At 44.5% G+C, this 12508-nt stretch overlaps 2 protein-coding genes across 2 annotated transcripts in view; both read right to left on the reverse strand.

The window, feature by feature from the left end:
- The window catches only part of LOC112432436 (protein NLRC3), a 3307575-nt gene that overhangs the window by 1719743 nt on the left and 1575324 nt on the right, over positions 1 to 12508 (reverse strand). The window lies entirely within an intron of this gene.
- LOC112431548 (protein NLRC3-like) overlaps positions 6123 to 12508 on the reverse strand; it is a 32978-nt gene continuing 26592 nt past the window's right edge. The window contains exons 6-7 of the mRNA XM_076881171.1: positions 7263 to 7436; positions 6123 to 6587 (exon numbers count right to left, since the gene is read on the reverse strand). Of these exons, the coding sequence (XP_076737286.1) occupies positions 6578 to 6587; positions 7263 to 7436 (184 nt within the window). The 3' untranslated portion in view covers positions 6123 to 6577. The remainder of the gene's footprint in view (positions 6588 to 7262; positions 7437 to 12508) is intronic.

The raw sequence follows: 12508 nt of genomic DNA on the forward strand, positions 1-12508 counted from the left end.
TAGAGTTATTACATTATTCTGTTATGCTATAAAATCAACCCCCATATAAGATCGTACTTAAGAAATACATTTAAAAAACCTTCCTGTGCAAATAACCCAGGTTATCTAGAAGAAATAAAAACTGCACCGCAAACCAAACTCAGGTGTTCGACCTGTTGAGCTCGGGAAACTAACTGGTGTTTCATTTTAGTGAGTGCTTTGTTAGATTCCTTCATTTGAACCAAATGAAGTTGATTAAAGTTGATGCATTGATGTGTTTGAAGTGTTTTGTTAGTTGCGATGGATCTCCTGCTGTCTTTTTTCCTCATTATTAAAAGAGGATTTCTTTGAATTTCAAACATCCATTTCCTGTTTATCTGGTCCCGGGTCACAGGTGCAGCAGTCTAAGCAGAGAATCCCAGACCTCCCTAAACAACCACTTCCTCCAGCATATCCAGGACAATACTGAGGCATTCCCAGGCCTGCTGAGAGATATAACCTCTCTAGTGTGTCCTGGGTCTGCCCTGGAGACTCCTCCTCATGGGACAGGCCCCAAACACCTCACCCAGGATATTTTTAATGAAAACATCACAAATAAGTCGTCAGGTCTGATGGTCACATTTGTGAGATTCAACCACCATAAAGCAGAGATCACACAGGACACACTGTGTAACACTCAGCTCAGGTGTGTTCAGGACATTTGCTTGGAAGAAGCCGTCTGTGGATAAATCCTGCTCTCCACCTCAGCTGTCAGGTTTATCCAGAGAACGGCCGTCCTGACTTCCAGCAGCCCCACAGTCCTCGTTTCTAATAAACTGGCATCACTGAAATGAACCGTCTGCCTCGCTGTTCAATAATCTGCTCTTTGCCAATTTCCCAGCAGAAGCTTCCACTCATATCAGCATTTTTCTGTGATTCTCACATGAACTAAACATAAAAAGCTGAAGCCAACCTCAGAGTTCCCCGTAGTGAGGAAGAGTTTCCTCTGAGCCACAGCTGAGTTTGATGCGTCCACAAAGGAAGACTGACGGGAGGACAGACTCTGGGAGAAAGGCAGATATTAAAAGATATGAATACAAAGTACGGTGCAACAAACAGGACAGCAGATTATGAAGAGCGGTTAGACCTTCATGTGTCAGTCATTGAAATGTGATCAAAGTTACCTGTTTGACATCCTGATAGAAGAAAATCAGCTTCTTGGATCCGTTTGCAGCAAAGAATTCATGGATCAGACTGAACTGGAAGAATCAGACATTAATGACTCAAAGGTTCAACTCTGAGGAAGGATCACGTCTCTGAACTTACTCTGTCATCAGAGACGATGGCGTCTTCCACCGCCACCTCCTCCAGGCTGCCGGCGTCGGCCAGCCTGCTCATCAGGTATTTATGTCGGGCATCCAGAGCTGCCCGCCGTTCCTCCTTCACGGCTCTCGCCTGTTTGGCTACTTCTCTCCTCGCCTCATTGGACAGCAGCATCGTCCTTTTACCAGACACCTGGAGAAACATCAGCTCAGTCTACAGACGCAGAGACCAGTGAGAGCTTGGCCCAAACATCTGCAGGTTTCTGAGGACCACGTTTGACCCTGACTGGAGGCATCGATTCTGAGTGTGACTGCCTAAACTGAGCTACTGTCCCCCCTCCACTGAGACGTTGTCCTGTGATGTGTCATGGGGGGAAGTGTTCCTCACGGTTGGACTCGTGAGAAGTTCAGTCAGTTTATTCAAACTTTAAAAAGACGCATTTTCAGTCTCTGGATTTCAGCAGAAACAAATGTGAACACAGCACTTTTTGATTGAGTATAAAAGGATGAAAGAGTCAGTGATTAGTAACATTGTTGCTGACTGATGCTGTTGTAGAGCTGTCTTTGGATCCTCACCTTCCTGGAAGCCTTCCCTGGATCGCTCATATATCATTAACTTGTTTGTGTTCAGTAGAATCAGGTGTTGTGGATGCAGGTCGTAGCTGTGTGAGGCCTGTACAGTCAGCGCTGTGTGAGCGCTGTGTAACGTTAGCTTAGACTTCTTTCTGTTGTTATCATCCTTCAGGTTAATGTTGTTGTCATTATGCATCACAGGAAGTGTGGGTGGCTGTTAGCCTCACAGCTCATGGAGAGTTGCTGCTGCTCTGCCTCCTTTTTGATGTTTCTGCTCTTTGTGGCTTTGTGTTACTTTGTGTCGTGTCTGAAACAAAGTGAGTCCATGTTACTAACTGTAGTCGGCTCTCTGTCTCGTGCACAGCTGACTGTTGTCTGAATGAAAGTGTTTTTGTACTTTGTGTAATCTGTTGGGTCTTTGAGCCCTTTTTAAACAGCATATGAGCCATATGTATGTGTGTATATGAAAGGTTGTTTGTAATACATCAAATTGTTGCTTATTCTAGAGCTGCTGCTGTGCCTGATTGGTCTACTCGCTCTAAACTGAAGGTTGACTTGATTCTTTTGGTTTTTTACATTTTGTCAATAAACCAACTTCTTTATGATTTGAACGGCGTCTCTGACGTGTCACAGGCCTGTCAGCTTTCTTGGTGATTGGTATAGATTTGAGCTTCATGCTCTGGCTGTTGTTGGGTTTTCCTCTTTCATATTAAAGCTTTTGTCCTACATTTGGCTCTAAAGTCTAATTCTAATCCCAGCACTGTGTCTGGGTGTGTGATGCTTGTTTTCCTGCTCTTTCTCATGAAACAGTCACAACATTCTCAGTCCAACTTTCACTCTTTGCTGCGTTTGCTGCAGCTGCAGTGAACATGGTGCCGTTTGCCTTTAAGAAAGTTGTGCACAAAGGCTTTTTCTCTAGCAGACAGCTGTGTGGCTAAAAGTCAGATCATTTTTTACCACCTCAGTCACACTGGACTGAAACAAGAGTGAAACTAGGAAGAATCAGAGTTTGTCCAGTGACTGCACTGATTTTCTTCATATTCACAAACTGATTCTAAGTAGTTGCATCAGCTAATCACCCGGACACTGAGCGTCCAACACGCTCCCTGAAGGGAAACGATTACATCCTCCAAACAATCACAATCTGTCTCTGAACGACTGGAATTATTCTCTGATTTGTCAATAACTGGAGTTTATCAATGCAGACACGTTGCCAACATGATGAAGTCAGTCTGAGTCGCATCTCTTTGGCTAACTTAACTCAAGTGGTTGCCGACTATTCTGGTTCTATTCCCATATAACAGCAGGGTTGCTGAGCACCTCTGTCACTCTGCACTTATGTTCCCAGTTCTCTTTTGTGGAGGAATTTTTGGCCGTGTCAATATAATCAAAATGGTTGTGCTCCCTAAATTCATGTACCTATTCCAGAACGTTCCTATTTTTCTCAGGTCTTCCTTTTTCAAAGCATTGGATGCCATTATCATGCCTTTTGTTTGGGCCTACAAGCCCCCCCGCATCTCGAAGTCTCACTTGCAAAAGCCCTCGGACGAGGGTGGTCTGGGCCTTCCAGTTTTCAGACATTATTACTGGGCCTGTAATGCCAGAGCCTGGGTCTTCTGGAATCTGCCTATAGTTGGTGATGCTGTGGGATGCGGGTCCAGCCCTAAATGGCTCGAATTGGAGCTTAGCACTGCTATCGAGCACACTGGAGCATCCTTGCCAGCTATCTTCTTTTCAAAATCGGTTATTAAAAGTGCATGTGAGGGCTTTATTCTTTGCAACTCCATAAAAATATTGAATCAGATTAAGAGAATCTTGAACCTCCCGGTAGTTTCAACTTTTGCCCCGATCTGCCACAATCCTAGCTCTACGCCTAGTACAATGGATGCTGCTTTCAAACAATGGCCTGTCAAAGGGTTGATTACTATAAAGGATCTTTATATCGACAATCATTTTGCTTCCTTTGCTCAGCTTCAAACAAAGTTCAATCTCCCTACAAGTCATTTTTTTCGGTACTTACAAATTAGGAATTATGTCAAGCAAGCATTCTCAAATTTAGATTCCATCCCCATACAGCATGCCTTTTACAATATAATGAACGAACCTCCCACCTCAAAACACTTAATTTCTCGGCTTGTTAACCTTTTTTCTTCGGCAGCCCCCTCTTGCCATATTAAAGAGGCTTGGACAAGGGACACTGGTTTGGATATCACTGACGAGTTATGGGCTGAAGTGTTAAGCCGGATAAAACTATGCTCTGTTAACGCCCGGCTTCAGTTAATTCAATTTAAGGTTGTCCATAGGCTGCACTACTCCAAAACCAAATTGAACAAGATCTTTCCTAACGTTTCCCCTAAATGTGATAAATGGAAACTTGTGGACGGTACTCTTGGCCATCTTTTTTGGTCCTGTTCTACACTTACGCCCTTTTGGACTAGTATTTTTAGTTTCTATAGCACTGTTTATGATAGGCAACTGTATCCTGACTGTCTTATGGCGATCCTGGGCTGCTCCGGTGACTCCTTGGCACTTCCCTTTGCTGTTCAACAGGCCCTCATGTTCGGTATGGTGATTGCCAAACGTCTGATCCTGGGGGAGTGGAAATCTACCTCCCCTCACTGCTTCAAGAGGTGGCTCGAGGAGATGGTCTCCTGCTTATACCTGGAAGAAATTCGGTTCTCTACGTCTGATTCCATGGAGAAGTTCAGGAAGATATGGGGGCCCTTTATAGACCACATCAAGAAGGACAGTCCACGCCCTGGGTCTTGAAAGAGTGAAAATGTTCAGAGCTTTAATGGAAAAGAACATTATTACATATAAAAGGCCTCTAACAAGTATTGTAGTGTTAATCAGGATGAAGTCCATCATGAACACTTCAGAGTGCTTCAGACAGTCGGTGTTTCATCCACAGAGCCTCCAGTCTGCATATCAAAGGATCCTGAGGAATGACAGTGAACCCGAGCTCCCCTCATTACATTCATGTGTGTGACTGTGAGGAAAAGGTGATTGTATGAACGTGTGTGAGCGAGTGAATGAGGCTTGTATCAGAGTGGAGATAATGTCAGCGGCACAAGCTGGACGCTGCAGGTGTCACATGTGAATCTGTGCATCAGTGTCTGCACCTTTGTGGAGGTGAAGCTCAGGAGGTTTGGATTTGTTCAAAGCTCTGTCTGCTCCATCTTTCTTTCCCTCAGGCCTCTCCAGATCAGGAAGGAGGTCCTGTTCTCCTTCTCCCTCCTGGATTTCTGGATCCAGGGAAGGATCAAAGTCTCTCAGCCCAGCATCAGAGCTTCTGGCTGGGGGAGGACTGGAAGTTTCAGCTGGAGGCTGAGAGCCTGGATCTGCCATCTGAGTCACAATTCAAATATTCTCAGTAATCTCAAAAAGCAACAGAAAGGTGCCATTTTCATGAGCAGTGGGTTATCCAGCAGTTTGATTCATGTCAGCAGCGTTTAGTTTGTAACTGCTGACTCACCTCTGGCTGTGTCCTGCTCTCAGGGTCACAGTGGACACTGTACCTTTGACCGAAGCTGCAAAGACAGTCAGCAGGGGTCTGGATGCATTCAGCACCACGTCCTTGTTGGGCAGACACCTTCAGTGACAGGACAGACAGTCCAAAGTAAGGAGACGTGGGACACAGTGAAGACACAGAAACAGAAACCAGAACTATAATCACAAAACAAACTCAGAAACATAAAGAGTGAATCAGCTGATTCAGTGTTTGTGACAAAAACATGGATCCTGGTTAATAACTTTTATTTGTTTGTTTCTGTATTATTTTGTGTATCGTTCTTATGAGCTGTTGTTTTGTCAGTGAAATATTATTTCATTGTTTTAAGCTTTTTGTTGACTTTGAAGTGCTTAAGTTGATATTTTTGAACATTTAATTTGTTCGATTATTGTCGAGTCGATAAAACTGTCAAACGCACAGCTGCTTCCAGCACGGCCGGAGGAGAGGTGGCCGAGCAGACGCACAACACACACAGCTCACAGGTTTGCATTTCTAGATATTGCAGATGTTGCAGAAATTGAGAGTAAAGAACTCAGAGATCCAGCGCTGTCTCCTGCCCCTTATTTATACACCACAACACAACGACAGGCGTAACTCACACAAACGGGTAACATGAGGCTCAGATGCTTTGGACGTGTTCACATATACTGGACACAGAATGATGAAGATGGAGCTGCAGGAAGGAGGAAAAGAGGAAAAACACAGAAAAGATTCACAGATGTGGTGAAAAAGGACACGACAGCTTCTGTTTGTTCGTTTGGTTTTTCTTTATTTGGTAAAGATTCAGAAATAAAGAGAAGATCACATGTTTGAATATTATATTAACGTTCTGTAATTACAACAAGTTGTAAAATCTTTCCAGAGTGAGACAGAGACTGTGCAGAGACTGTAGAAGGACAGAGCAGCAGCAGAGCAGTCCAGATACACTGATGATCCTCTGTCAGATCCAGAGGGACACACAGGGCTGATGCTGGACTCTACATTGTGTCTGACAGTGGAGCTGTTCTCAGAGCAGTTCACTCTGCAGCACTGACAGTCATCTGCACTTCATTCCTCTGTCAGTCACTGCTGGATGAAGCTCTCCTCTCCACCTCCCAGTAACATGGCCCAGTCAGAGCGTCTCTACACACAAGCTGCTGCTGCTTCAACCTCTCTGGATCATCAGGACACAGCTGCTCCTCTCTCAGCACACACACCGTCCTGTTTACCATCATCAGCTCCACCTGCAGAGAGAAGGAGGAAGAGCAGAGGAGATAAACGAGTGTTTCCAGAGACTCTTCATCAGCTGTCAGTCAGTGATGCAGCACATCCAGTATAAAGAGCAGCAGGGACGTCAGTGCTGGGACTGTACTAGGACTCATTGTTGCTTCACTTTTTCTAATCTTTGGATTTTTATTGAAGTTGCTGAAAATGTTTTTCCCTCCTAGTTTGAGTTTGGACTTTCATTCATTAGAAGAACCTTGGTGTGTCCACTCTGAGCTCTGTAGGAACCCCAACAACAAGCCCAACAATCCAGATGGACGGTTCCAGCTGTTAACTGGAGGAATTCCATCCAAACATCTGCTCTCACTAAATTCTTCCTCACCTACAGACTGTGTTCTTCACTGCTTTAAACTTGGAAATCAATGCAGTCATTGGTCTGCGTGCTGCTTTGTTCAGAGAGCTGATTGGCTGTTGACAGTGTTTGATCAGAGCGTGTCAGCCGTTACTATGGTGACCATAAGGGTGAGAAACAGGAAGTGTTTGTGTCCAATCCTGAAGCCTGTCACCGTTCTCCTCTCACAGCTTCACTGAGAAGCTGCAGCTTTACAGGAAACACTGGATCTTTGTTTCATACTGACTGTGTTTAGTACAATACTGCTGACAGCACCACCCACTCACTCCATCACTCTACTGACCTCAGAGTCTCCAGTCTGTAGTCTGGACTCTTCTTAAGATCAGACAGCTGCTTCACATCTGGATCCTTCAGGTTGTTCCAGCTCAGGTACAGCTCTCTCAGATGGGAGGGGTTGGACTTCAGTGCTGCTGCCAGATAATCACAGCTGATCTTTGACAAACCACAGTCCTTCAATCTGTATAAAGAATGAAAGATGTAAGTTTATTAGACAAAGTGCTTGAAATCATTCAGTGTTTCATCATCTGTTCAGAGCTGAAGAAGGTTCAGAATGTAGAAGTTTAGAAAATGGAAACTCCAAACAGCTGAAGCCAACAGGAAGCAGCTTCAAACAGGAAACTGTGCAGAGTTTCAGACTATATGTCCTGATGCAGCCAGTTGGATTTTGGAGATTTGAATCTCTGTTCTGTGACTAAGTCCTTGAATCATTTCTTCCAGTTGGTCCAACAAGACAGACTAAGTATTGGACATGTGTTGTGGCTCCATCAGGGGAGCTTCTAAATGTGATGTGATGGCCCCTCTGGGTCTGTCAGGTCACAGCACTGAAGAGAGCTCAAACTGGGCACACAGTTGTTCCAGTCTGGACCAAAGACTCTATACTGGGACTGAGGGACTGCTTTGACTGCACCCACTGGGACTTTTTAAAGGCTCATGTTCTCACTTAGATCATCGATTTCTACTGACATTTCTTTCTGGGAAAAATGGGGATTACTTTGCAAACAGGAAGTATTTTCCCCAATAAGCAGCCCTGGATTAGTAAATCACTCCAACATGTTCTCAGGCAGAAGAAGCTGTCTTGTTATGAGGGAGAGAAGAAAAAGATTGAGGCACAGAAACCTGTTGAAAGAGAGATAAAGCAGCTAAAATCAGGTGTAAAAGTAAAGCAGAGGATGAGCTGAATAAAGGACACTCAAGGCTGGCTTGGAAAGGAATGAAGTCCATGGTGGGGATGCAGAACAAGGAGCAAAGATGAATGTGATGCTGAATCAGCAGAAGACTTGGACTCATTTGATTCCAGCTTTGATATCATTGATTTCAATGAAGAGCTTTGTGATTGTAGCAAAGGGCTGGTAGCTCTGAGAGTCCCACTGATGAGGTGTTTGTGTGGAAATCTCTTAGTGGGACCAAAGAGAGAAAAAGCCCTGGTCCTGATGCTGTGGGAGGGAAATGATTGAAGTGTGCTGTGAGGAACTGACTGGGAGATTTTCACACATTTTCCAGTCCTCCTTGGAACAACAGGAAGTTCCCAGCATATGGAAACAAAGGTTAAGTGTCCTATGGCACTCAGTGATGATGGTGCTGTGGCCCCACCACCTCCACCTCTTTGTAAAGGAACTAACTGTAATCTGAAGCTTCAAATGGAACTAAGACTTCCTCCACTAGGTGGCAGTGTCTGATGAGAAAGTGTTAGTGGAGCTGGCCTGGAGTCAGAAACAGGAAGATGCAGGATTTGGGCTGAAATGGGCAAAAGTGGTTAGCACTAGTGCCTTAGAGCAAGAAGGTTGTAGGTTGAAGCTTGTTGGTCAGCTGGGCCTTTCTGTGGAGGTTGGATGTTCTCCCACAGTCCAATGAAATGCTGCTTAGGTTCATTGGTGCTTCTACATTGGCTGTAGGTGTGGATGTGAGGGAGTGCTTCTCTGTCGCTCTCTGTTGGCCCTGTGATGGACTGCTCACCTGTGCAGGTGGACCACGCCTCTTGCCCTATGACAGCTAGGGCACAGGCTGCAGCCCTGTGAGCCTAAGCTGAATAAACAGTTAGCAAAAATGATCCATAGATGGCCTGAAATCCCCCAGTTAGCAGTTTGGTAGATAGCTATGACATGCTAATCCCATCCAGCAGCTGTATTCTACCTGTAAGCTGATCCCTGCTGAGCCAAAGCACTTTTTCATATACAAATTACAACCTTTAATAGAAACCTATTGGTCAGCATCTTATTAGCCTGCTGTTAGCTTCATTCCACAGAAAACTGAGAGAAACTAACAGAGTTGATAAAGAATAAAGAGAAATGTGCTGATTTAAAGCCTTTGAAGTGCTTCAGATGATCTCTGTCCACTTCTGTCCACTCATTCATTCATGTAAGCTTTCTAATGCAGCTTTGATCTTCACAGTCTGCTTGATGAAACTCATTCTAACCCTGAATGTCAGAGTGTTCCTCCTTCTCTTTCCCATCATTCATGCTGGCAGTGGAGGAGATTTGGATGTTGGACTGTGTTTTGGATGATGTGTGTATGTTTGTGTTGGACTGCTGTCTGTAAAGCAAACGCACATTTTGCTTTGGATTTCAGTGTCAGACAGACTTTAAGGTGCAATGAAGAGTTTGAGAGTTTCACAGTGAATTTTCCAGTGGAGGATTTTTCTTCTTCTTTGAAGGTTTGAAATGTGAACATTGTTCTGCTGCAGTCAATGGACTAAACCAGAGAAGAAGAAAACAGACTTTACCATGAAGATCCTCAGTGTGGATCAGTATAATATCAGCCTGATGTCTGCAGTTTAGTGTCAGCACAACTTTCACATCATATTCATCTCAGCACAACTAAAACATGCTGACTGACCTCAGAGTTTCAAGTTTACATCCTGGACTCTCCAGGAAACCACACAGATGCTTCACTCCTGGATCCTGCAGCTTGTTGTTGTAGCTCAGGTCCAGCTCTCTCAGATGGGAGGGGTTGGACTTCAGTGCTGCTGCCAGATAATCACAGCTGATCTCTGACAAACCACAGAGACTCAATCTGTATAAAGAATGAAAGATGTAAGTTTATTAGACAAAGTGCTTGAAATCATTCAGTGTTTCATCATCTGTTCAGAGCTGAAGAAGGTTCAGAATGTAGAAGTTTAGAAAATGGAAACTCCAAACAGCTGAAGCCAACAGGAAGCAGCTTCAAACAGGAAACTGTGCAGAGTTTCAGACTATATGTCCTGATGCAGCCAGTTGGATTTTGGAGATTTGAATCTCTGTTCTGTGACTAAGTCCTTGAATCATTTCTTCCAGTTGGTCCAACAAGACAGACTAAGTATTGGACATGTGTTGTGGCTCCATCAGGGGAGCTTCTAAATGTGATGTGATGGCCCCTCTGGGTCTGTCAGGTCACAGCACTGAAGAGAGCTCAAACTGGGCACACAGTTGTTCCAGTCTGGACCAAAGACTCTATACTGGGACTGAGGGACTGCTTTGACTGCACCCACTGGGACTTTTTAAAGGCTCATGTTCTCACTTAGATCATCGATTTCTACTGACATTTCTTTCTGGGAAAAATGGGGATTACTTTGGAAACAGGAAGTATTTTCCCCAATAAGCAGCCCTGGATTAGTAAATCACTCCAACATGTTCTCAGGCAGAAGAAGCTGTCTTGTTATGAGGGAGAGAAGAAAAAGATTGAGGCACAGAAACCTGTTGAAAGAGAGATAAAGCAGCTAAAATCAGGTGTAAAAGTAAAGCAGAGGATGAGCTGAATAAAGGACACTCAAGGCTGGCTTGGAAAGGAATGAAGTCCATGGTGGGGATGCAGAACAAGGAGCAAAGATGAATGTGATGCTGAATCAGCAGAAGACTTGGACTCATTTGATTCCTGCTTTGATATCATTGATTTCAATGAAGAGCTTTGTGATTGTAGCAAAGGGCTGGTAGCTCTGAGAGTCCCACTGATGAGGTGTTTGTGTGGAAATCTCTTAGTGGGACCAAAGAGAGAAAAAGCCCTGGTCCTGATGCTGTGGGAGGGAAATGATTGAAGTGTGCTGTGAGGAACTGACTGGGAGATTTTCACACATTTTCCAGTCCTCCTTGGAACAACAGGAAGTTCCCAGCATATGGAAACAAAGGTTAAGTGTCCTATGGCACTCAGTGATGATGGTGCTGTGGCCCCACCACCTCCACCTCTTTGTAAAGGAACTAACTGTAATCTGAAGCTTCAAATGGAACTAAGACTTCCTCCACTAGGTGGCAGTGTCTGATGAGAAAGTGTTAGTGGAGCTGGCCTGGAGTCAGAAACAGGAAGATGCAGGATTTGGGCTGAAATGGGCAAAAGTGGTTAGCACTAGTGCCTTAGAGCAAGAAGGTTGTAGGTTGAAGCTTGTTGGTCAGCTGGGCCTTTCTGTGGAGGTTGGATGTTCTCCCACAGTCCAATGAAATGCTGCTTAGGTTCATTGGTGCTTCTACATTGGCTGTAGGTGTGGATGTGAGGGAGTGCTTCTCTGTCGCTCTCTGTTGGCCCTGTGATGGACTGCTCACCTGTGCAGGTGGACCACGCCTCTTGCCCTATGACAGCTAGGGCACAGGCTGCAGCCCTGTGAGCCTAAGCTGAATAAACAGTTAGCAAAAATGATCCATAGATGGCCTGAAATCCCCCAGTTAGCAGTTTGGTAGATAGCTATGACATGCTAATCCCATCCAGCAGCTGTATTCTACCTGTAAGCTGATCCCTGCTGAGCCAAAGCACTTTTTCATATACAAATTACAACCTTTAATAGAAACCTATTGGTCAGCATCTTATTAGCCTGCTGTTAGCTTCATTCCACAGAAAACTGAGAGAAACTAACAGAGTTGATAAAGAATAAAGAGAAATGTGCTGATTTAAAGCCTTTGAAGTGCTTCAGATGATCTCTGTCCACTTCTGTCCACTCATTCATTCATGTAAGCTTTCTAATGCAGCTTTGATCTTCACAGTCTGCTTGATGAAACTCATTCTAACCCTGAATGTCAGAGTGTTCCTCCTTCTCTTTCCCATCATTCATGCTGGCAGTGGAGGAGATTTGGATGTTGGACTGTGTTTTGGATGATGTGTGTATGTTTGTGTTGGACTGCTGTCTGTAAAGCAAACGCACATTTTGCTTTGGATTTCAGTGTCAGACAGACTTTAAGGTGCAATGAAGAGTTTGAGAGTTTCACAGTGAATTTTCCAGTGGAGGATTTTTCTTCTTCTTTGAAGGTTTGAAATGTGAACATTGTTCTGCTGCAGTCAATGGACTAAACCAGAGAAGAAGAAAACAGACTTTACCATGAAGATCCTCAGTGTGGATCAGTATAATATCAGCCTGATGTCTGCAGTTTAGTGTCAGCACAACTTTCACATCATATTCATCTCAGTACAACTAAAACATGCTGACTGACCTCAGAGTTTCAAGTTTACATCCTGGACTCTCCAGGAAACCACACAGATGCTTCACTCCTGGATCCTGCAGCTTGTTGTCGCTCAGGTCCAGCTCTCTCAGATGGGAGGGGTTGGACTTCAGTGCTGCTGCCAGATAATCACAGC

The sequence above is a fragment of the Maylandia zebra genome, unplaced genomic scaffold (genome assembly GCF_041146795.1).
Source record: "Maylandia zebra isolate NMK-2024a unplaced genomic scaffold, Mzebra_GT3a scaffold03, whole genome shotgun sequence".
In the NCBI taxonomy this organism is placed as follows: domain Eukaryota; kingdom Metazoa; phylum Chordata; class Actinopteri; order Cichliformes; family Cichlidae; genus Maylandia; species Maylandia zebra.